At 42.2% G+C, this 22541-nt stretch overlaps 1 protein-coding gene across 1 annotated transcript in view; it reads right to left on the bottom strand.

The window, feature by feature from the left end:
* Positions 1–2523: 2523 nt before the first annotated feature.
* The window catches only part of SLC1A3 (solute carrier family 1 member 3), a 76998-nt gene continuing 56980 nt past the window's right edge, over positions 2524–22541 (bottom strand). Inside the window, exons 4-10 of the mRNA XM_036074666.2 lie at positions 19645–19849; positions 17587–17629; positions 13272–13564; positions 10425–10658; positions 9661–9855; positions 6596–6730; positions 2524–4764 (exon numbers count right to left, since the gene is read on the bottom strand). Coding sequence (XP_035930559.1) covers positions 4560–4764; positions 6596–6730; positions 9661–9855; positions 10425–10658; positions 13272–13564; positions 17587–17629; positions 19645–19849 — 1310 coding nt within the window. The 3' untranslated portion in view covers positions 2524–4559. The remainder of the gene's footprint in view (positions 4765–6595; positions 6731–9660; positions 9856–10424; positions 10659–13271; positions 13565–17586; positions 17630–19644; positions 19850–22541) is intronic.

Raw genomic sequence — 22541 nt, 5'->3', positions numbered from 1 at the left:
AAACATAAGTGATGGAATGGGAAGATGAGAATTCAGAACAGGATAGCAAAAAAGACTTTGGGAGGGGAGAGAGGCAGGGCACAAGGAGACAAAACGGAGAATAATGCCCAGAAAGGAAGGGGTTCCTGGAAGAGACTCTTGGAGAAGCAGGATGACTAGAGAGAAAAGGGAAATGCGGGCACTGAAAAATTTTTTAACAGCTTGATGGCTTTCTCATATTTATCCTCCCTCTGCTCTGCGGACCTTGGAATTCCTTATGTGCTTATCAAGCGAGTTCTCTTTAAGAGGAAGTTCAGTCCTTGCCCCCCAACCCCCGCCGCCCCGCAAAGAGCTCCGGGCTCCCCCTGGTGGCTGTCGTGGGTATCGCCCCCCCAGCCCCTGCCTCATTTATCTCGGAGAATCCTCATCTCCCACTTTCCCTCTTAGAAGCTGCCTGCCCATCAGCTTCCTTCGCTTTTGCTGTCTTGCTCTTTTTCCGTCGGCTTATTCATTCGGAGCCTGCCTTCGGCGTGACACCTCCCAACTGTTCTGGCCCCCGGGAACAGGCCACACAGAGCTGGTCATTGTTGCCCCAGTTCGGGGACCACCCGGGTGGGAACAGAGACTGCGCGCCGCCGCGGAGGCCGGATGATTGACAGCAGCCTCGGGTCAAGTGCCCAGCGGCCGCCCGGAAAGAGGGCTCCCTGCACCGCCCCCCCCGCTCCCCTCCCCCGCAGGATGCTCTTCACTGGGCTCCCAGCGCTTCCTCTAAGCTCCCTTCAGACCCGCGCAATTAACAGCACCAAAATCCCTGTTTTCAGCATGGTGTGTATGAATAAAGACTTACAAAAAAGGGTTTTATTTGGACAGTGAAACTATTTAACTTGGGAAAGGGAACCCTGCTGGGGGCGAGCCAGTGGTGCTGAAGGGATAAATATGAGAAAGGGAACACACAGAACCCCAACTTCTCAAAGCGGAGGATTTAAAAAATTTTGTTAGAAATGTATTCACTTACCAGAAACATTTTTAAAAAGTTCACCCGAAAAATTTTCAGTTAAGTTTGTGAACAGATCTGTTCCCTTCTCCATCATCTTCTGCGCCGCCGCCCCCCCGCCCCCCACTCCCAACGGGCCATACAGTCCCACCTTGACAGAGCTGCTATATCCCTCAACCCGTAACGGCGCCTCCGCAGACCCCCCACAGGCTGATGACCAGCTTCTCAGGCCTGCACTGTGGAGGGGTTCAGGGTGCGGGGCAAAATGCAGCTTAAGCGGCAGAAGTGAGAAAAAGGCTGGTGACTGCTGGAGGAAGCACTTCCCTGAATGCTTTCGTGTCCGGAATGTCCTACAGGTGTACAGATAGGGGTCCCCTCAAGGTGGCCAGAGCTGGTTTGGTTCCCTCAGACTGTGAGCAGTCTCCTTCCACTTCCCCAACCATTTGAAGATCACAGATGCCTTGAAAAAAAGGATGTACTGATCAAAGAGCGATTTGTAAATTTTTTGGCCAAAAGATCCTTCAGACTACCCTGACTTTTGTGTTAACTTTCCTCTTCCTAGCTGTTTTCCTTTTGCGTGTTTCTCTGAACAATATTTTGGGAATCTGAAAAGTATATAAGTGAATCTAAAGATCGGTTTGGTGAGCATAACTTCATCATGATATTAAATCTTTCTATCCAAGAATATTGCATATCTGTCCGTTCATTGAGGTCTCTCACAGTCTTGCAATAAAGTTTTATATTTTTTCTCAGTAAAAAAAAAAAAAAAAAAAATCCTTCAGAGAAACAGATGGAAATTAAAACATCAACTCCAGAAAAAAACCAAACACACAAAACCTTCCCCACAATTTCAAGGCAAACTCATTCAAGTCTTCACAAGGATGACCTAAGGGTTTTCAGACCCTACTGAAGAACCTCTCCACTGTTACCTACAGGTAGAGAGAGGGTCAGATTAAAGAGTCTCCAGACACAACTTCAACCTGGGCATTCCATATTATCGTCTGCCAATTCTTTATTAAAAGCCTGAGGGGAAAAGCAGTAGTCCAAAAGTTGTTCTTTATGAATAGAAGGCGTTCCCGAGCACAGGGGCTGCTTCTGAAACATCCCTTGAGATCTTATTCGGCTCTTTTCACAAATGGCAGCACAAATCACATAGATAAATCTACCTAATTTGAAGGCCAGGCAGGAAATTACTTTTTTGGAAGAGCCAATGGTGGTGTTACCCTTTTCTAATCCTCACATGGAAATGATTCAATTTATCTGAGAAATTTATGTGGACAAGTAAGTGCAGGCCGACACAGCAAAGTGCTTCCTTCACCAACTCTCCTTTCTGGCTCCGGTTCTAGGAGTTGGGCAGGGAGAGAGCATGTGTCCTCACTTATTTTCTGGTGACTGGTTCCCCCAGCTCGTCCTTCCACGATGTTACCTAGTATCGTCTAGAAAAATCTGCGTGGTATCCTTTCCCAGCGTTGCCCTGAGCTCACTACAATACTTCCAGGGATGGAACATGGATTTTCCTTCAGGGAGAAGAATAACAACAAAATACACAATTATAATGTAAAACTAATTTTTTTCTTTATTGAAAATACATCTACAAAGTAATGCTTCTCAGTCCCCACTGGGCGCATGCAGATGCAGAGCCTGTGATGGGCTGGCAAGAGGATCATCCTAGAGGACTTGTTTTCCATAAGAAATGGTTAGTATAAAAAAAGATCACACTGTGTAACAGAATTAATTTGACATGATTAATTTTTTGCTCTACTGGTGTCACGAGATGCCAGCCATGGATATTAACTTTTGTAGTGTATTTCCCAAATAGAGCCTTGGCATTAAATGGTTACTCCACCACAGCCTAACGTTAACTTTTGTACACATATAATGCTCACGATCTATAGAAAAAAATATCTCTAATTGTATATTGGAGGGTGGATGTCTAGATTTTCAGTCTGTTAGCATAATTAAGTCCACTCTTCACCATTTTCGGTTGGAAACTCAAACACAGCTGATATTGTCCGATAGCTCTACTCCAGGTCTTTGAATGAATACTCCTCAGGAGGTAAAAAATGAATCTCCTCTAAACCTGGGAGCTGCCTCGCCTGCAACTGATGCCCCTTCTGGTTTTTTTCTTAGAACCACAGTGGCAGTGTCTTTATACTGATTCATCTTCTACCATTTCTCTCAGGGACACAAAATAAAACCAAACCCCACTCCTGCTGAAGGGTTTGAATGATTTGTAAGTGGAATTCCAACACAAAGAGATATCTTGTTTCTCTCATTCTGAGAGCTTTTGATTATAGTCAAAAACCTTTTCAAATCAGAGACCACCCACCCAGCTCACGGACCCTCTATTAGAGAGAGAGCTCATTCATTTGACTTCTTTTAAAAATATATGAGAAGTGACCTTCTATGTTGATAGGCAGACTTCCTTGGGGGATGATTTTGAACTGAAGAGAAAAAGCACTTCAGGTTAAAAAAAAAAAATGAGTCTCTTCGTTTTAAATTCTTCCTTAAAGATGATCTATAATCTTGGTGTTTTAAAATCCTCTCTATAATGTCAACCATGCTCCATTCTTTCCTACCTGCCTCTTTAGTGTTCCATAGTAAGACTGTGGGCACCCTTGCTAGTTGCTAGTCTTACATTTTACTTTCTAAAAGTCTATAGTCAGTTGAGGAGTGGTGGGAGACATCCTTCCCAGAGCAGTCCCTTCCATTTGGGAAGAGTAGGAAAGAAGGGAATATTTCCCCTGTTGGGAAGAACTGAGCAGAGTTTCATGGATTATTCCACTCCTGGAATGGCCTCCAGCCTGGTGACTTGCATAACTGACATTTTGGACACAGGACCTGGTAAACCATACAGCCATCCCTCCCCTACTTAGAAAGGTTCATTCCCAGTTAAGTGTCCTTTCTGAAAGTCCCATGCTCCATGGGATGATACTTGCTATGGGATGTTCCAAGGGGGAATAGAGGGCAGTCTCTTCCATGATGTCACAGGATGTCTGGCCTAGAACAGACCGTAAAGGCGTCCAGGGAACTCACTCATTTTATAGATGAGAACACTGAGGCCTGGAGATGAGATATAACTTGCCCATGGCCACATGGAAATTTCACTTTATGTGACTCCTCACAGCTGTGCTGGCTGTGTATTCATGCTGCCCTGCTATTAATAAAATCAGGATGCAAATCAGAAGAGAAAGGGAAAAAAAAAAAAAAAACCCTTCTACTCTCCCATTGATAACCGATTGTAGTTTATCAAGTTGTTTTGATACTAAAACTGAATTGTATTCTGAAGGATTTTTAACTTTTGGAAGTTGATTTAAAAGCATGTTTTAGCCCACTATTTGTTTGACTCTTCAGCTTATAAAAAATCACATTTACAGTTTTGTGTGCCACATAAACTTGTAAGATCTGATCTGACTCACAAAATCCTCCCTTGCTTTTGGATGAATACTTCCCAATCCTATCAGAGTACGCAGGAAAAGGGAGGTAAGGGGCTTCCTGGACAGAATGAGTTGTAACAGATGGAAACATTTTACAATGGTTTGCAAATCACCTGCTGCTCAAGAAAACATTTTTTGTGTGTGTTAGTCTACATCTTGGTTTCACTGTCAATGTGTTTCTCAGTCTCGCTTTCCTGGGCAATCAGCTGATACGGTTTCTTCATTTCATTCTCTTCGATCACGGAATTACCCATTTCCATGTCTCGGTTCTTCAGTTCGTGTCGCGACAAGTACTCCACAATGCCGGCTCCGAGGGAGTCTCCCAGCACGTTGGTGGTGGTGCGGAGGCGGTCCCTGGGGTGGGGGTGGGGAGGCAGAAAAAACGGGGCTTCTGTGAACATCACGTGATTTCAGCTCATACTTTGAACCAGCTGCTAAATCTTTAGAGGCATCTTTTAAAATTCGGCTTGGTGTATCCACCAACTGCAACATTACATAGTAGACACATAATGTTTATAACAGTAGTTACTGAAAGTCATAAGGACACATAGATGACCAATGTTCAGCTACTATGTATGTATGTCATGTGAGAGCACCAACAGTGGGGCGTGAGCCCTCCCTTTCTCCTTCTATTTAAAATTTCTCTTTGCCTCTCTTTCCTACAATTCACTTTCCTTTATACCAGTCATTCTCAAAGTGTGATCCAGAGACCCCCGAGGGCCCCTGAGGTCAAAACTATTCTCATAATAATGCAAAGATGGTTTTGGCCATTTCATTCTCCTTTTCTGATGAATGCCTAGGTGGGGTTTTGCAAAGACTACAACACAAGAGATGCCACAACGGACTGAATGGGAATAGTTAACCAGCTGTCTTGAATTAAGCCAGACACTAAGGAGATTTCCAAAAATGTAAAATGGTATCGTCCTTGTCCCTAAATTTTTGGTTTGGCAAATGATATCTTTTTCACAAAAAAATGCCATCTATGTTAAGATGTAATGAGTTTATTATTGTAACCTCTAAGTGAATTTAACATTTAAAAAATTTCTGTTTTCCTAATATGATAACTATTGATAGCTATAACCCACATAGATAAAAGCTTTTTGGGTCCTCGATAATTTTTAAGTGTAGAGGGGCCCTGAGGCTAAAAGCTTTGAGAACCACAGCTTTATACTCTAACAGTCCTCAGGGCAGGTGAGTGCTGACTGGGGCCCAACAGTGGGCTGAATGCCAGGCATCGCTGCACGTAATCCTCAAGCAGCACGGGGAGGTGGATGGCATTATCATTTCCATGTTACAGAGCAGGAAACTAGGATGGCTGGGGAACCTGCCCAACGTCACACAGGGCTGGGACGCAAACACAGATCCAAGTGACTGTGGGACTCATGCTCTCAACTGATTACCCTCCTCCCACTTATCGTGCCCCGAGCACACCCGTCAACTCTTCATAATCCTTCCAGTGAAGGCAACATACAGTTGACTCCAGCACCTATTGTAGCCTTCTAGGCATTCCCTTGGGGCATCCTGTGGAAAATGTTTTTGCAAGTGAGAGGGAATTTATGAGAGAAAAGACGTCAGCTAGAAGGGCGAGGAGAACATGGGAGAGGGATGGGCCCCCGAGATTAGGGTCTGAGGGGATGGAGGGTGCCTTTCTTGGAACATTCCCCAGAGCCCAAAGTCAATTCTACTTAATGACGCTAGTGCTCTTCCCACCGCACGACTGTCCCTCTCCCTGCCGGGTTCAGATGGGAACATCTGTGCTGCATTTACGCCATTGGAACGGGAGGCACAAGGAGGAGGGCCTGAGCCAGCGTGTGAGGCCTGTCGTTCTGCTCTGGCCACCGTGGGGATGTGTTGTGCAATTCAGAAAATGTCTGGCTCATTCATGTTGGCTTTGCAGAGGCCCGTTTCCCAATCGCTGGATGGCTCTGTGCGGTGAGAAGGGCAGTCGCCAGATGTGCCCCACGGGCTGCTGAGGGCGTGCGTGCGCGTGGCGTCTGCGCCTCGGCCTCTAGACAAGGGCAGGGACTAGGTGGCGAAGACACTTTAATCACAAGCCACGCTGCCCCTCTTGGTGGAGCCTTTCTGGCAGGTGGGCCGAGCTGCCTGGCACCCTGGAATACCGCGGGGGGGGGGGGGGGGGGGACGCTTGGGACAGCAAGCTGGAAGGCAGTCCGAGCTGACTCACAGGAACCAGTCCACGGCGATGATGAGCGTGATGTCGTCGGTGGGCAGGCCCACAGACGTCAGCACGATGACCATGGTGACCAGGCCCGCCTGAGGGATCCCTGCTGCCCCAATACTGGCAGCTGTGGCTGTGATGCTGTTAAAAGAAGTTCCAAAACATAAAACATTCGTACACGCCCCCCCCGACAGATACGCCGGCGAAGCACGACGGCGGCGCCGGGTCCGACTTGCCGGGGTAACACAAGACGACACGCTTCAGAAAAATCTCAAGGACACTGTGGAAAAACCCCACTGAGCTAACACTAATATTAACCAATATTTATCAAGGGCTTATTAGGTGCCATCTGATATGCTAAGCCTGCCTTACCTCCTTTGATCCTCACAACAACCCTTAGGAAGTCGGTCCTATTATTATAGCCATTTTTAAATGAAGACATTGGGGCTAACAGACTTTTTCACATACCTGAAAATATTTTATAGGGTCTAAAATACTGTATTGCTACAATAACAATTTGTTTCCTATAATTCCTCTATGCAAGTAGAGGATTGTAAAGATACTGAACTTGTATGATTAATGTGGTCAGGAAAAAAATTAAATATATTGATTCTAAAGCAAAATGATTTATGAACAAAGTTCTGTACCACTATAAATATTTTTTATGGAGGTAGTGTAGACCCGGTTTGTAAGGCACACAACCTTGTCTGGGACTCTGTTAAATACCTATTTGATATAGTCTGATGTGAGAAGGTGAAAATGTTTTATAAAGAGTAAAATATTACCTAGGTATAAAGTAGAATTAATAAAAGTAAGTCTGTAGAAGAGACTATTATGGTTCCCTTATATTGTTCCTCTTCTATGGTACTGGAATGTTTAGCTGGTCCATGGCTGCCCAGAATGAAGACTACATTTCCCAGCCTCCCTTGGAGCTTAGACTAAATTCTGGCCAATGAGATATGGATGAAGGTGATCAAGTGCCTTGCAGACTGTGCCCTCTTCCGCTTCTCAGTGGCTAGGATTTGAGGGTGGTGATAAGCCATCTGGACCTTTTGGATGAGGGTAATACCTCAGGAATATTGGAATCAAAGCCTGGGTCCCTTACACTGTATAAAACACCTACCAGCCTTGAGAGCTTTGAGAAAGAAAGTCACTCTTATTGTTATTATAATATTTTGCTCTGTCACATGCAACTGAGCCTTTTTTATAACTCAGGGCTTTTCAACCCAGTACACCAAGGTATGCCCAAGAATAGGTTATGGTCAGCTGAGATATTGATCTCCCAGCCCCAGTGTAGCTAGACTGTGCTCAGGGCTCCCAGAACCCTCAGACCAGTCACGTCTGGCCGTGATCAGCCTCATTTTTTAATATCGTAACGCATCCTACAGCTATTATTATTTTCTAATAACTCAAAACATATATACAGAGTCTAACATAACTTATTTCTACATAAACATATAGGTACACACACACACACATACACAAAGTGGGGGGATCGACAGAGCTTAAAACTAGACTAAAGTGACATGAAAACCAAATGCAAGCCAAAAATCTGGATTTTATCTTGGTCTAGGGGAAAGAGTTGTAAAAGGCAATTTTGGGGCAACTGGGAAAATTTGGATATAGATTGGATATTCTGGAAGTATTTTAAAGAATCTTACTATTGTGGTTTTGTAAAAAATGATTCTTATTCTCAGGAGATGCATGTTGGACTATGTACACGTAAAATGTAATGAAGGGAGAGAAAGAAAAAAGCAAAAATGGTAAAATGTTATCAATTGTTGGATCTAGGTAGATGTTTGTTGTAATATTATTTCAACTTTCCCATTTGTAAGATAATTTTTATAATAAAGAGTTGTGAAAAAACCTGACTTATTTTGATATCCAAAATAAATTGCTAATAATAATTAAACACACACACACACACACAGAAGAACAAAGTCTGATCTGGCTTGTGAGCCTTAAAGTCTCCCTTATACTTACTTATTGGCCTATTGTGCATAACTGACTTTCAGTAAGCAAAAACAGGGGATTATAATCGCATATACACATGCATATGCGCGGGCTATCTCCAGAAGAATATAAAAGAAATTAGCAAGCAACAGTGGCTGCCTCTGGAGAAGGAAACTAAAAAATTAGGGGAAAGTATGGAAAGGAAAATTACCTTTCACTAGACACCTTTCACTAGACACCTCAAATATAATAGTTAAAAAAGTAGTCCACAGAAATAAAATTCTCAACTTGTTTGTCAATGGGGTCTCTTATCTATTTTATACTGCCTCAAAAATTAACCTAAGAGAAAATGTTAATCCAGTTTTTCAAGTGTATTTTAATTTTTTTTGAAAGATTTTATTTATTTATTTGACAGAGAGAGAGCACAAGTAGGGGGAGCAGCAGAGGGAGAGGGAGAAGCAGGCTATCCACTGAGCGGGAAGCCCCATGTGGGGCTTGAACCCAGGACCCTGGGATCATGACCTGAGCTGAAGGCAGACGCTTAACCGACTGAGCCGCCCAGGCACCCCGTATCTTAATTTTTTAATACTGGCAATAAAAGCTAACATATCTTAATACCTTTTAAAACTGAAGTATAATCTAACATTTTTTAGAAAGAAATATCCATACTATGTATTCTGTAGATTCTAAAAGGAAAGAGCTAGATGTTTTATCGATGGTATATTGATAAGTCAATCCAGCAACAAGCAGTGCGTATGGCATGATTCCATTAATTATACAAAGAGAGTGTGTGTGTCTAGGTGTAGGAAAAGTTCTTTATACCCCAAACATTAACAGTGGTGACCTACAGAAAGATGGGGGGTGATGGTGGCAGGGAAGCACATTTTTTTAACTTCTACATTTCTATATTATTAGAATTTCATTATTAATAAATATATATATCTGTAATTTTAAAAAATGAATAAAAATATCTAAGTATCAAAAATAAATCTACTGCCACAAACCCCCAACCTCCTATTTAGGTTTGATCCCCTTTCCAAACAGTTTCTTCATCCAATCCCCGATCACCATCTCATTTAAAGTCATTCTTAAGAATATGTGTAGAACTTTCTTCATACCTGATTGTAATGATCTGTCCAAAGTTCAGCTCAAAGTTGTTAACTTGAGCAATGAAAATGGCAGCCAAAGCCTCGTAGAGGGCGGTCCCATCCATGTTAATGGTGGCCCCCACTGGGAGCACGAATCTGGTGACACGTTTGTCCACGCCATTGTTCTCCTCCAAGCACTTGAAGGTGATGGGTAGGGTAGCAGAACTGAGAATGGTTAAAAAAGGGCGTGTCAGCTGACTGTCCAGATCTTTTAGACCATGACTACGTGTTTGGTATTTCGGACAGAGTTCCTTCCTCTCCCATGTCCTAATTTAAAGGGAACTAAGTCAGCACTTGTATAAATAGGGGAACAGGGTTAGGAGTGTGTGGGTTGCCTCCCTGGGTTATTTGGCAGCTCTCCTGCTCCTGGGTTCTTCTGTGAGGCATCGTTTGTGATTATTCCCCTCTCCCCACACCTGCGCCGAGGGACTCTGCCATCTTTCCCTTAGGCACAGGTCAGCTGGAAGAGAGAGATGACAGTGGGCAGGAAAGGAATAGCTGATTTCCATTTGTCTCCCCAAAGGGTATACAGCCAACCATTCCCTGAATCCCAACTAGGTCTGATGAGCACCTGCGTGAAAATGCCAATTCATATGCCCTGAAGTTTGAAACCCAGAACCATTCCCTACCACCCCCCCGCCCCGCCCCTCACCACCACCACAGGATTCTGGATCAAAGTTAAGTTTGAGATACATTTTCTGATAGGGGTAAACCACACATATGTACATCCCTACCTGGAGGAGGTTCCGAGAGCTGTGATGAGTGCTTGCAGCAACCCTCCAATAAAAACCCAAGGGTTTTTCCGCGTTACCAAGAAGTAGAGGAGGGGCAAGACAATGACGGCGTGAATGAGCAAGCCAACGATGACGGTCACCGTGTACATGGCAAGCTGCCCCCCAATCACTCCCATGTCTTCCATCTCAACAATTTTCCCTGCAATCAGGAAGAGGATGCCCAGAGGGGCGTACCTATGTAGAAGCAACACACGCACGGTTGGAAGTCTGATTTCCAACGAGCTATTCCACAGAAACTACCAAGTGGCAAGAAAACATGAGAGAGAGTTGATTGCCAAACTTTTTGTACCCAGGATACTATCAGAATTTGCAGAAACTGTGAAGTTCTTTTAAAAATATAAATAGCACATAATAAGGCTTTCCTCTCACTCAGAATTTCTCTAGGTCACAATTTTTTTTTTTTTTCTCCTGAGCCTATGAAAAAAGACTGGTACAGACGTTTTTAAACTCACCTCTTTTTCTAGATCACTCTCCTTTCACCCCACCTGGGTCACTTTTGTGGTCCTCAGATGCCACCCAACTCCCCCTGCCTTTTGTTCTCCTTCTAAGTACCCCGAACAGCCAGAATCCACTGAACCAATATGCAGACTTTTAGAAGCATTTCCCACATCAGAGCTGATTTTCAAGTTAAAGCAAGATGCACACAATGCCATTTCAGTGCTTTAGATTTGTAGTCATCGTTCTTAATCAAAGTCTGCTTTTATTATTTTTTTCCCACATTACACACCACTTACAATATTACTTAGCATCAGTCTTCAAATCAACTCTTAAATAAATTTACTCTAAGAATAAATTTTATGAGGGGAGCTTGGTGGCTCAATTGGTTAAGCGTCTGCCTTTGGCTCAGGTCATGATCTCAGGGTCCTGTGATCGAGCCCTGAGTTGGGCTCCCTGCTCAAGGGGGAGCCTGCTTCTTTCTCTCCCTCTGCCCTTCTCCCCTGCTCCTTCTCTCTCACTCTCTCTCGCTCACTTAAGAAAAAGAAAAAAAAAGAATAAATTTTATGATATGGTGCAAATGGAAAACTAGTACCATTTGCCATAGATCGAAGGCAACTGTATAATAAATCCAAAGCTACTAAAATTAATAATGTGCATGTACATACTACCAGGATCAGGTTATGGGTGTTCTAATTAAGTAATTATCACCCACAGGCTGCTACTGACATTTGTGATCTTCCCCCCCGCAGACTGGCAAGAAGGAACAACTGAGACACAAAATAACTCGTAGGTATGACAACCTTTGTTGCATAAAGTTCCCTCTGCCCCACTTTCAACTCCCTTTGTCTGACGTGCGCAATAAAGCACAACCAAACTCACGTTACCAAAAACAGAGGGGCCAATCACCCTTAAGGAGAAGGGTCTGCTGGGAACTGTGGAGGTCTTATTTCAAGTTGAAAACACAATGCTTCTTTTTAAAAGTCCTTTCAAAACACAGGCCAGGAAATTATAAGACTACCTGTTTTCAGAAAAGTAATAACTCAACGTTGAATGTGCAGGCGAATGTACAGCTTGAAAAGCTACATGTGAGGTTCATTCAGCAGCCTTGAATGGGTTTCTTTCATAAAAGAGGTGAAAGGTGGAGGCATTTTAATAATATGAAGATAAATGTCCACTTTCAGCTCTGCCAGGATTTCAAAGGAGGGGCCCCAGGATTTCAACCGAGGGCTCCTGTGGAGATCACATTCTGATCAGCCTTCGTGCCCAAGTTCATATCCACCTCGTACAAGCTCCTGAAAAATGGATTTCTCTGGGCTTTGGTGGCCATAAAGACAAAGGATATTTTTAATCGTGTTGGTGAGTGCTTTTCCCAGAAATGGATGCCTTCCTCCTTCCAGTGCCAAGAAGGAGTCTGGATTAGAAATAAAGGATAAAGGGAAAGCAACCCCCACATGAGGCCTAAACCAATCAAAGGGTTCTCTCCCAGCTGGCGAGAATTTACTTTCCAAGGTCAATGTTCCTCTGTGAATTTAGTCTTTTCCTTTGTGCTCTCCTCTCAACTTTATTTGAAGGAAGTTTTGTTATGACTTGTGGATTGGCATTCTATAACACTTCCCATGAGTCCCTCAGGCAGGCAGCAGGACTGCCATGATTTTACATTTCTTTCTCAGGGCTAAAAACGAAGGAGAGGAGATCTTTTTCTGATGGTCAAGGGGGCCTCTAGGTCCGCTTTGCCCTCTACTGCGAATGCTCTTCTCTTGGCTCTTTGTGTGGCTAGTTTCTCCTAGTCATTTCAGATCTTAGCAAAAAAATCACCTCCTCAGAGGCCAAAATCCAAGCAAATTTTGTCCTTCCTCCCTAGTCACTTTTTATCACATCACATAAAATAAAATCTGCTGTTTTATTTATTTTTTTCACAGCACTTGTTACTAAAGCATCTGGTTGATTTGTTTATTTTTCTATATCCCTTAAAAGACTATAAGTTCCAGGACATCCTTGTCTGTTTTCTTCATTGCTATGTCCAGAGGGCATGGCATTGTACTCCTGGTATAGAGTAGACACTTATAACTAAATAGATACAGAATGAAGGAATGAGGAATGGTATCCCACCAGCCCTGGAGTAAAGGAGTAGACACCTTGTAAGAACAAGGAAGCGAACTTACTAAGAACGGCTTGCAGATGGGATCCAAGGCTACTACAGGCCCTGAAAATCATTGATTTTCTTGTGCTTACCCAAGTGAGATTGTTGCCATTGGCTATCCTGCCTGGTGGCATCTTCCTCAGTACGGAACCCGTGTTGATGGCAATAAGCATCTGTATACAGTGTATCCAGCCAATGGAGATACGTACCACATTATTACCGCTACCAATCTCATGATGGCTTCGTTAAGAGAATCAAAGAACTCTCTCAGGGCTTGCCCCTGCTCTTTCATGTTGCCAATCACAAATCCAAAGCACATGGAGAAGACAACTAGTCCCAGGGCATTGACCCCATTCACAGAGCCTGGAACTGGGACCAACTCCTCTGTGATCCTTGTAAGAGTCTCCATGGCCTCTGACACATTGTTTATCACGGCGCCCACGAGCGTTTCATTGGACTGGATGGGCACTTTAAAGCTTCTCTTCTCATAGTTGGTTTTAAACTTAAAAAAGAAAAGGCACAACAGGGATTAGAGGTGATTTTTGTTTTCTTCTTTTTACTTGTCTGTTGTCCAAATTTTCTCTAATGATATACATTACCTTGCATTCAGAGAATAGTGTTATAGAAGGTATTTAGCATCTACCTAATCTGTGACAAACCTCTACTACTTCCTCAGCACAGACAGACACACACTCAAATACAAGACAAATCATAACAGGAAAGAGGTATCTGGTTGAAGAGTCTGAACTAAGAAGAGTCTGAACTAAACATACACATGTGCTTTTGCTTTCTTCTGAAATCCTAATAAAATGGCTAAAATGGGCTTTTAAAAAACTGTAAATCCAAATATTCACATAGTCCCTTTACTATCTATAGGATCATGCTATGGGATCATGGACAAATCACCAAGCACCATTTTGGTCTTACATCTGTGAAACAGAAATAACCACAGTGGTTCTACCTCATAGGGTTGTTGTGATGATTAAATTAAGCATAATATATGAGAATACCTTGTAAATTTTAAAGTACTACACTAAGGTTGGTTAATGGTGCTCAGTGACAAAGCCCTTTGGGGACTAGACTTAGCTGGAGATTTCAGTGAATATTAAAAATTTAAAACCCCCCTATGCACCCCTATGTTTATAACAGCATTATCTATAATAGCCAAATTATGGAAGCAACCCAAGTGTCCATCAATAGATGAATGGATAAAGAAGATTCCACACAATGGAATATTATTCAGCCATAAAAAGAATGAAATCTTGCCCTTTGCAATAACATGGATGGATCTAGAGAGTATAATGCTAAGCAAAGTAAGTCAGAGAAAGATACCACATGATTTCACTCATATGTGGAATTTAAGAAACAAACAAAGGAAAAAAAAAGAGACAGAGACAAACCAAGAAACAGACTCTTAGCTATAGAGAACAAACAGATGGTTATCAGAGGAGGGGGTGGGGGGGGATAAGAGATGGGGGCAATAGGTGATGGGAATTAAAGAGTACACTTATCATGATGAGCACTGAATAATGTATAGAACTGTTGAATCACTATATGGTATACCTGAAATTAATATAACACTGTATGTTAACTAGATTTAGTTATTTATATATATATATATATATATATATACATACACATACATATTTATTGTATATGTTATACATATACTAATTCTAGTATACTAGTATTAAAAAAATTAGTGAAATTAAAAAAAAAATTAAAATCCAAAAACAATGGTCTTCAAGGCATTTCTGACAATATCAAGGCATTTCTGATAATATCAATAGATGCTTGATTAATAGTTGAGGACAACAACCCAATTCTCAAGTCTATAAAGGAATTTCTCTTCTTACTCAAGTTAGTCCTTTCCCAACAGCTTCTGCATAGATGTCCCAGACAGAAGGCGCAGAGTATATAACTGTGACCATATAAAACAATTAAGCCCATCCATCTATGATTTTAATGAGAGTAGAATTCCTAGGCTTTATGTTGATAGTAGTAAAGGATCAGAGAGTAATGATGTACGGATGTTGACTGGATCTACAGTCTAGGGGAAGAACGCGCAGCTGTACATGAAGTGCTGGGCCATTTCTCTACCGAGAGTGAATGGGAGACCTTTTTGTCCAGTGGGAAACAACCGCTCTCAAACAAGGACGTGGCCAGCTGTCAATACTATGGACACATCCCTGAACAATCACTGATACTGCTGGTAATTCTAAGTAACAAAGAAACTGGCCCGTTTTGGTCTCCTGTTCCCAGTCAACTCTCAAATCTCTATTTCATTGGGATGCTTTAGGCATTTTATGGATTGTCTAGGGTAGATTTCCCATCCTGATTAGCCTTTCCTATGGCTCTAACTCTTTCCCCTTAGACACAGTTTGTAGCCTACAGAAATTGCAACCTCATTTGCATTCTGGTCTAAGACAAATAGATCTGGGAGGATACATTTGCTTCCCTTTCAAAATCCTGTAAATGCAATCCAAAACCAAATACAATAAATCTGCTCGAGTCAGCACTTTCCCCAGTGCTGCTAGAAATCAGCATTTTTGATGTTGCCCAGTGCCAACTGACTAAGTAGAATAGTCAGCCCCATGGTGCTGGGGTTGGCTGGTTGGATTGAAAGGGGTTTATTATTTATGGTTATTGCAGGTTTTGAATAAAGAAAGTTTGATTTTGGCTTCTTAGACTTTTTTTTTTTTTTTAAAGAAAGGATTCTGTTTGAATTTTGCAGTGTGTGCACGGATTACCTGTTAAAAATAGTCGATAACATTGGGGAGGGTGTGTGCTATGGTGAGCACTGTGAATTGTGTAAGACTGTTGAATCACAGACCTGTACCTCTGAAACATATAATACATTATATGTTAAAAAAAAAAAAAAAGAAGATAGCAGGAGGGGAAGAATGAAGGGGGGGAATCGGAGGGGGAGACGAGCCATGAGAGACTATGGACTCTGAAAAACAAACTGAGGGTTCTAGAGGGGAGGGGGGTGGGGGGATGGGTTAGCCTGGTGATGGGTATTAAAGAGGGCACGTACTGCATGGAGCACTGGGTGTTATACGCAAACAATGAATCATGGAACACTACATCAAAAACTAATGATGTGATGTATGGTGATTAACATAACATAATAAAAAAATAAAAAACAAAAAACAAAACAAAAAAATAAAAATAGTCAATAAAAGTTAAAAAAAAAGGTGGGGGAACCATAGGGTGACTTGAATGTATAAAAGTTAGTCCTCCATGGGGTTGGAGTTTTATTTTGTTTGCTTTAGAGATCTTAAGCAGAAGGGTTAGGGAATTACAACTAGGGCGAAGTGACACCATCTGGAGAAATGTCCGGGAACTATTATTTAACCCAGAATGTCTAATTATTTTCCTTTTAATATTTTGGGCAACAAAGCTTTTTTATTCAGGTGAAGTGAGAATGAACTTTACCCCCTAACAGTAAAGTTGTATCCATAACAGAGAGAGCCAAGCATTGCATGTATATGGGCTAAGAGGAACTGGACCTCACTATAGCTTCCAGGCGGGTGTTTCATCCCTTTCCAGGAAGCAGAATGTAGGAACAGAAAAAGGATAGAATTTGGAGTCAACACAATGGTTCTGAATTCTGGATCTACCATTTATTACTTGTGAGATCTTGTGCCTATTAAATACTCCTTCTGAATTATCATAGATGAGTTGCCTCATCAATGAAATGAAGACAATGATACCCATCCCATTCACGCGAGGACCAAATGTAACATTAGTGCTTGCCACACAGCAGGCATTCGAGAAATCATGATGCCATTTCTGATATGGTTCCTCCTTTAGAAGCCATAGGCCCTTAATAGATTTTTAAAAAACAACCCATTGGGGCGCCTGGGTGGCTCAGTTGGTTAAGCGACTGCCTTCGGCTCAGGTCATGATCCTGGAGTCCCGGGATCGAGTCCCGCATCGGACTCCCTGCTCAGCAGGGAGTCTGCTTCTCCCTCTGATCCTCCCCCCTCTCATGTTCTCTCTCTCTGTCTCATTCTCTCTCTCAAATAAATAAATAAAATCTTAAAAAAAAAAAAAAAGACTAAAAACCTTAAAAAAACAAACAAACAAACAAAAAAACAACCCGTTGATTTTTTAAATTAAACCCAGAAACTTGAATAATCTCCGTAATCTTTAAAGCAAGTTGAAAATGTGTCTTATACTGGAGTTTGTTTGCTTGGTGGGCTTTTGTGTGTGGAATGCGGGGGGCGTAGAGAGGGAGGGAGTGTCCTGATTGGCCTTCTTAATAATTAACAGAGACTCAATGAGTTATTTGTATGCAAGACTTAGAGTATCTGGCAACTAATTAGCCTTCAAAACAAGGTAAGACCTCCCCACCCCCGGCAAGTTCCTCAGAAAACCCTAGCGCTTTCCATCTGGTTGGCAAAAGAGTGTTTCTTATTGCAGAGAAATGGAAAAAAATAAATAAACAAGAGGGTCCCACTCTGTGTGGTAGGCCAAAGAGGAATTTCAGAAGTGATTTAGTGGCTATAGTGTGTTTACCTGTTTAAAGCAGGCTTCCACCAGATTTGGAGGGAACATATTCCTGCAAAGAAAATAATGGTCATTTGAAAAATTTCTCAAATAATAAGTTTGCTTCTTAAATACTTTTTCATGGTGTCCAAGGTAAAGATTGAACTAAGCAGCAAATGGATAAAAAGAAAGGTTTTGGTGGATTTTATGACTTGAAGTGGGACATATGGTTATCCCTATGTGGGGCCCATGTTGTTCATATTTTTCAGGGAAGTCACAAATTCAACTCATCTGTCCTTTTGTCAGACAATGGGATTTTTAAATTTGGTCATTATCTCATCAAATCCTGCTCCCGGGAAGAACCAAAGTGAGAATGGAAACACCCTTGGTTATAAACATTCTGGTTAACTGAGGTATTATTTAATAGTGGCCGTTTTGATATTGTGCCATGTGTCCAGGGACCAGATGTTCTGAATCAAATGTCATGGTCAGACTGTGGAATTTTGTTCTCCATAAAGTCCTCCCAAAGGCCAGCTGGGGGATGGGATATTGACACCGAATTGCTGGAGCTTTTGAGGCTCTTTGGTGACCAATGGAAATATGGTTCACAAAATTTGAACTTGTGGTCCATGTGGCCAGGTTTGTCGCTTTCTCAGAGCAGTGTTTTGAGTTCATGGTGGAGTTCAAGGGGCCACAGTCTAGCTGCAGAGTCTCTAACCAGCTGTGTGAACTTGGCCAAGTCACTACACCCATTTAGGTCTCTGCTGATTTATCTGTTGAAGAGAAGATTGGAATAAACTATCATTAGGGCTCCAAGGTTGAAGACTTTGGGCCAAGGAGACATGGCCCAGGAAGTTGCAGAGCCTGAGATTCCAGCAGTTGTGGGCTATCAAAGTCATGTTTTAACGTCATCAACTCTTGTCCCTTTTCTTCTTACTGCCTAGACAATCCTATTTCCTTTCCCTTCCTATCTGTGCTCTCTGGGTCTGTTTATATAAATCTTGATAGAAATGTGAGTTCGGGAGATGTCAGGAAAAATACTCGAGCCAAGTGACTGGTGGGGATAGGCTACTCATACACCTACCACTGGGGCAAGGAGAGGCAGAAATACACAGCACTCTGATAGATCAACCAGACTTGGGATGACCAAGATCCCAATTCTTCAAACAAGGAGTAGAAATTATACAGAAAGAGAATATAATAAAATACTCCTAACCTAACCTACCTGATGGTAAAGTTCATGGAAAAAATGGTGAAAAGCCTTAAAGCTTCCTATTGCTGGTGGTGCTTCACCATCCCTTGTAGGTTCCCTTAACCCTGCCTGTACCTTTCCAAACCCCTTTCGCTGATTCTTTTGAATATGCAATATGCTTCCTGCCAGGATCTGACTGACACAAGGGCAGGTGTGTAGAGAGGGTGAGCAGGAAGGTGCCAGGATCAACCTCTGGTTTACTTCATAGTTCTGTGTGAGATGACTCTACCATCAAGTCTGTTTCAAGTATTAGATAAGACTCATTTGCAATCGGTGTCTGGTTTGTACACAAAACAATGCTAAAGAAGCCATCCTTTAATCCTTTATTGCTGGTCTGCCAAATCCTTTCTTCGTGACTAGTATAAAAGGAAGACCTTAGAATGGGTATGACCAGATGATCCTTAAGGTCCTTTCTGGACAGAAACTGTTGTGCATAATGGATGATGATACAGATGACAAGTTCCACATTAGAAGAGTCCAATCAACAGGCTATAGTTGAATAAAAACTAGCCTTAAACAGCAAGACAGTAGGGTAAGACTTATTAATATTCCAAGGTAAGCTGCATAGCGGAGAGGAGAACTGAGTGATCAGATTCTGAATCCTAAAAGCAAGGCACTCAAAAGCGATATCCCCTCTCTGCCCTTCTCACCTCTTTCCCATTAGATCAGAAAACAAAACCTGTAACTTCTGTTAGAAAGAAGTAAAAATGTGACCTTCATTTCAAGCCCCGCAAGGCTGGTTCAGTTAGACAACTATTCTGCAGTCTGACTAGCTCCCCAAAAAGAGGGGCTGGGTGTCAAAATATATCCAAAGGGGTGGGCTTGCAAGGACATACCTGATCAAGTCCAGGAAGGCGTCTGCAGCAGTCACTTGAACAATTTTGCCTTCTCTGTGCATGTTTTCCTTTGTGCCCTTCCCGGGATGGATGATGATGACAATGATTATACCAATCACCACAGCAATGATGGTTGTAGTCATGTAATAGACTACTGCTCGCATTCCCATCTTCCCTGACGCCTTACTATCTAGGGCCGCCATTCCTGGTGAAGGCAAACAGAAGGAGATTTTCAGGAAGTCAGTCCAAAGAAGTCTCCAGAGGAAGGTAATGGGGACAGTAATTCCTTCTACACCCCCTTACCCTCATTCCACCCAGCAATGGGATTTTACACAAGTTATGAGAACTTGGCATCAGATTTCATCAGGGCATCATAAAAGGTGAAGGAAAAAAGCCAAAGAATGGCCAGTCATCAGCCGTGGCAGCAAACATCTGATCACTGTTTCCTTCGTCAAGAGTTGATTTCACATGGCTCTCTAATGATTTAAAAGGGCAATCAAATTCTTTCCTAGGTTATTACTGGTTGGGGAAGCTATGAGTGTAAATAGTGAGTAGTGTGTGTGTGTGTATCTGTAGATGAAGAGATGCTCAAAAAAAATTTCTGGCAGGATAACCTGAGCATATCTCAAGTCACTGTGGTGACTCACATGGATAAACCGGCATTAAATTATTTTAAAAGACTTATTATTTTATATGTGTACTTGGGAGTCTTTTCTTTGATGTTTTTATGCAAAATGTAAGCCATTATTCTGATCACCTAACAACTTATCGTCAATTTGCATTTAAATTAGACATTGGGTTATAAAACCAAAGTTCTCAAATAGTTTCTCTGTGGTTTCATTTCATCTCATCTCATCAAAACTTAAAAAAAAATTCTCTTTTTTGGTGGGGTTCTTCTCATGTTTCCACCTTCTCCCCTGGGCATGGAGTACCTCATCTCATGTTAAACATCTTCGCCCTCTCGTTTTCAGGACATCTTCAAAGTCTACCTCAGGTGAGGTGTTATATCCTAGGTAAAAAAGGAGGTGTGACTTTCAAGATTTCCCTTCCTGCTCTAGCAAATGGAACATATCTTAATGTCTCTTGGGGTGGTAAAAAATTGGAAATGACACAAACCCCTCAAAAGATTAGATTATACACAGACCTGTACCCCTGAAACAAATAATACATTATATGTTAATTAAAAAAGATTAGATTATAATAATATGGGCTCTTCTGTTTCATTAGCTATTTCTTCACTTTTCTTCTTTCTTTCCCTTCCCTAATCTCATGGAAACACTAAAATCCAAGTATAGTATAATCCAATCATAATGAAGGGACTATTTTCTTTACTATTTAAAAATTGCATTTTTATAAATGTATTAAAAGGTTATACTGTACTCCAATGATCAGTACCAGATTCTAATAGTGATTTAATCTTTAGGTAGTGACTCTGTTCATACCAACATATTTAGAGTAAGGTAAAATATTGAAAAAAAAATAGTATCCATGATAGGGCTGGGTTTGCCCCCAAAATGTGATATAATGTTAATTCCCATGATAATTGAAGCCAGGGCTTTCAATTTAGAATTTCATTTATATTTGAATCATATCATTCATAATTTTCATAATAAGCACTTACTTAGTACCCGATATGTTCTTATTTTTAACAACAACCCATAACGCAGATTAAAAACCACTTAAGTGACTAAGGTCTTAGTCAACACCAAGTAAAATGGAGTGGGTACTTGAACTTTGCTCTTATGTCACTAATTTTCATATACTTTCTGCCCTTGAGGAGACCAACTGCAGCTCCCACAAAGGAGGCCAACTTTGGCTTTAATGCATGAACTTAGCTTCTCTTACCCTTGCCCTGGGTTTCTTGAAGCCCAGGGCTAAATATCCATTGACTGGGATGGTGGCACTTCAACACTTTGCCAGCCTTAAAAATGGGCTAAGCTGTTCTCAGTCAAATGTCCCATCCCCCCATTTTCATCCCCAGGTCTGAATCACATCTCAAATATCTTGGCTTCCTGCGCTTGCAATAATTTCTCTCAGAAGGGGCCCACTCTTTTTCCCATTATTGCCTGAGCTTGTCACCACTGAAGCCTGAAATTCTTCGGCGGCGAGTGGTGTGGGCACAATAGACCGGATATCTCTGCTAGGGGGTACGAGGCAGCAGTATTTTCTTCCTCCGAGATGCTTTCTTTCCCTCTCGCCTTCTATTCTGTGGTGCTGTTCCGTTCTCACGCCAAGTCTTCTCTGACGCTCCTGCCCACTACTCCCGACCTATAGCTATTCAGAGAGAGCGCTAAGTGGTCAAGGCAGAGCACTGGAAACCAAAGTGGCAAACAAAGGAGGAGGCCTAAATCTCCCTCCCTCCCACTGCGGGGGTAGGGATGGGGGGAGTTACCCCAGAGTTCACAGCTACAAGGCTATCAACTCGAAGAAACAAAGATTCTTATTTATAGGATTTTTTTTTTAAATTAAAAAAATGAAAACCAATATGAAAGTATTTTCTCCACACCTTTAAATTCTGAAATAGCTGAAGACAACCACCAAGGCATTGTTTTTAGCAGTGATCCCAGAAGGAGAACGGATAGTCAAATGAGAGGCCTCACCAACCTCTACATATTGACCCTTTTCCTTTGCAAGAGAATAAAGCAACAGCTGCTATTATTTCAGCCAAGGAAGGAGGGGTGTGTTTGGGGTAGGGTGGAGTATCTTCATGAACCAATTCTCCATGTAGGTCTGTTCCCAAGAGGGGGCCCTGGTGTCCCACACGGACTGCTTGCCTACCTCCGTCCCTGGTCCTCCATCCCCTCTCCCCACCTGCCAACTCTGACCACTCCCCTCTTCTCTGACACAGGCTCGTAAAACTAAAGGGACCACCACGAACAAGGTCACACACTGTCGTG

The sequence above is a fragment of the Halichoerus grypus genome, chromosome 2 (assembly GCF_964656455.1).
Source record: "Halichoerus grypus chromosome 2, mHalGry1.hap1.1, whole genome shotgun sequence".
Taxonomy (NCBI): Eukaryota; Metazoa; Chordata; class Mammalia; order Carnivora; family Phocidae; genus Halichoerus; species Halichoerus grypus.
This window is presented reverse-complemented; position numbering and strand designations above follow the sequence as displayed.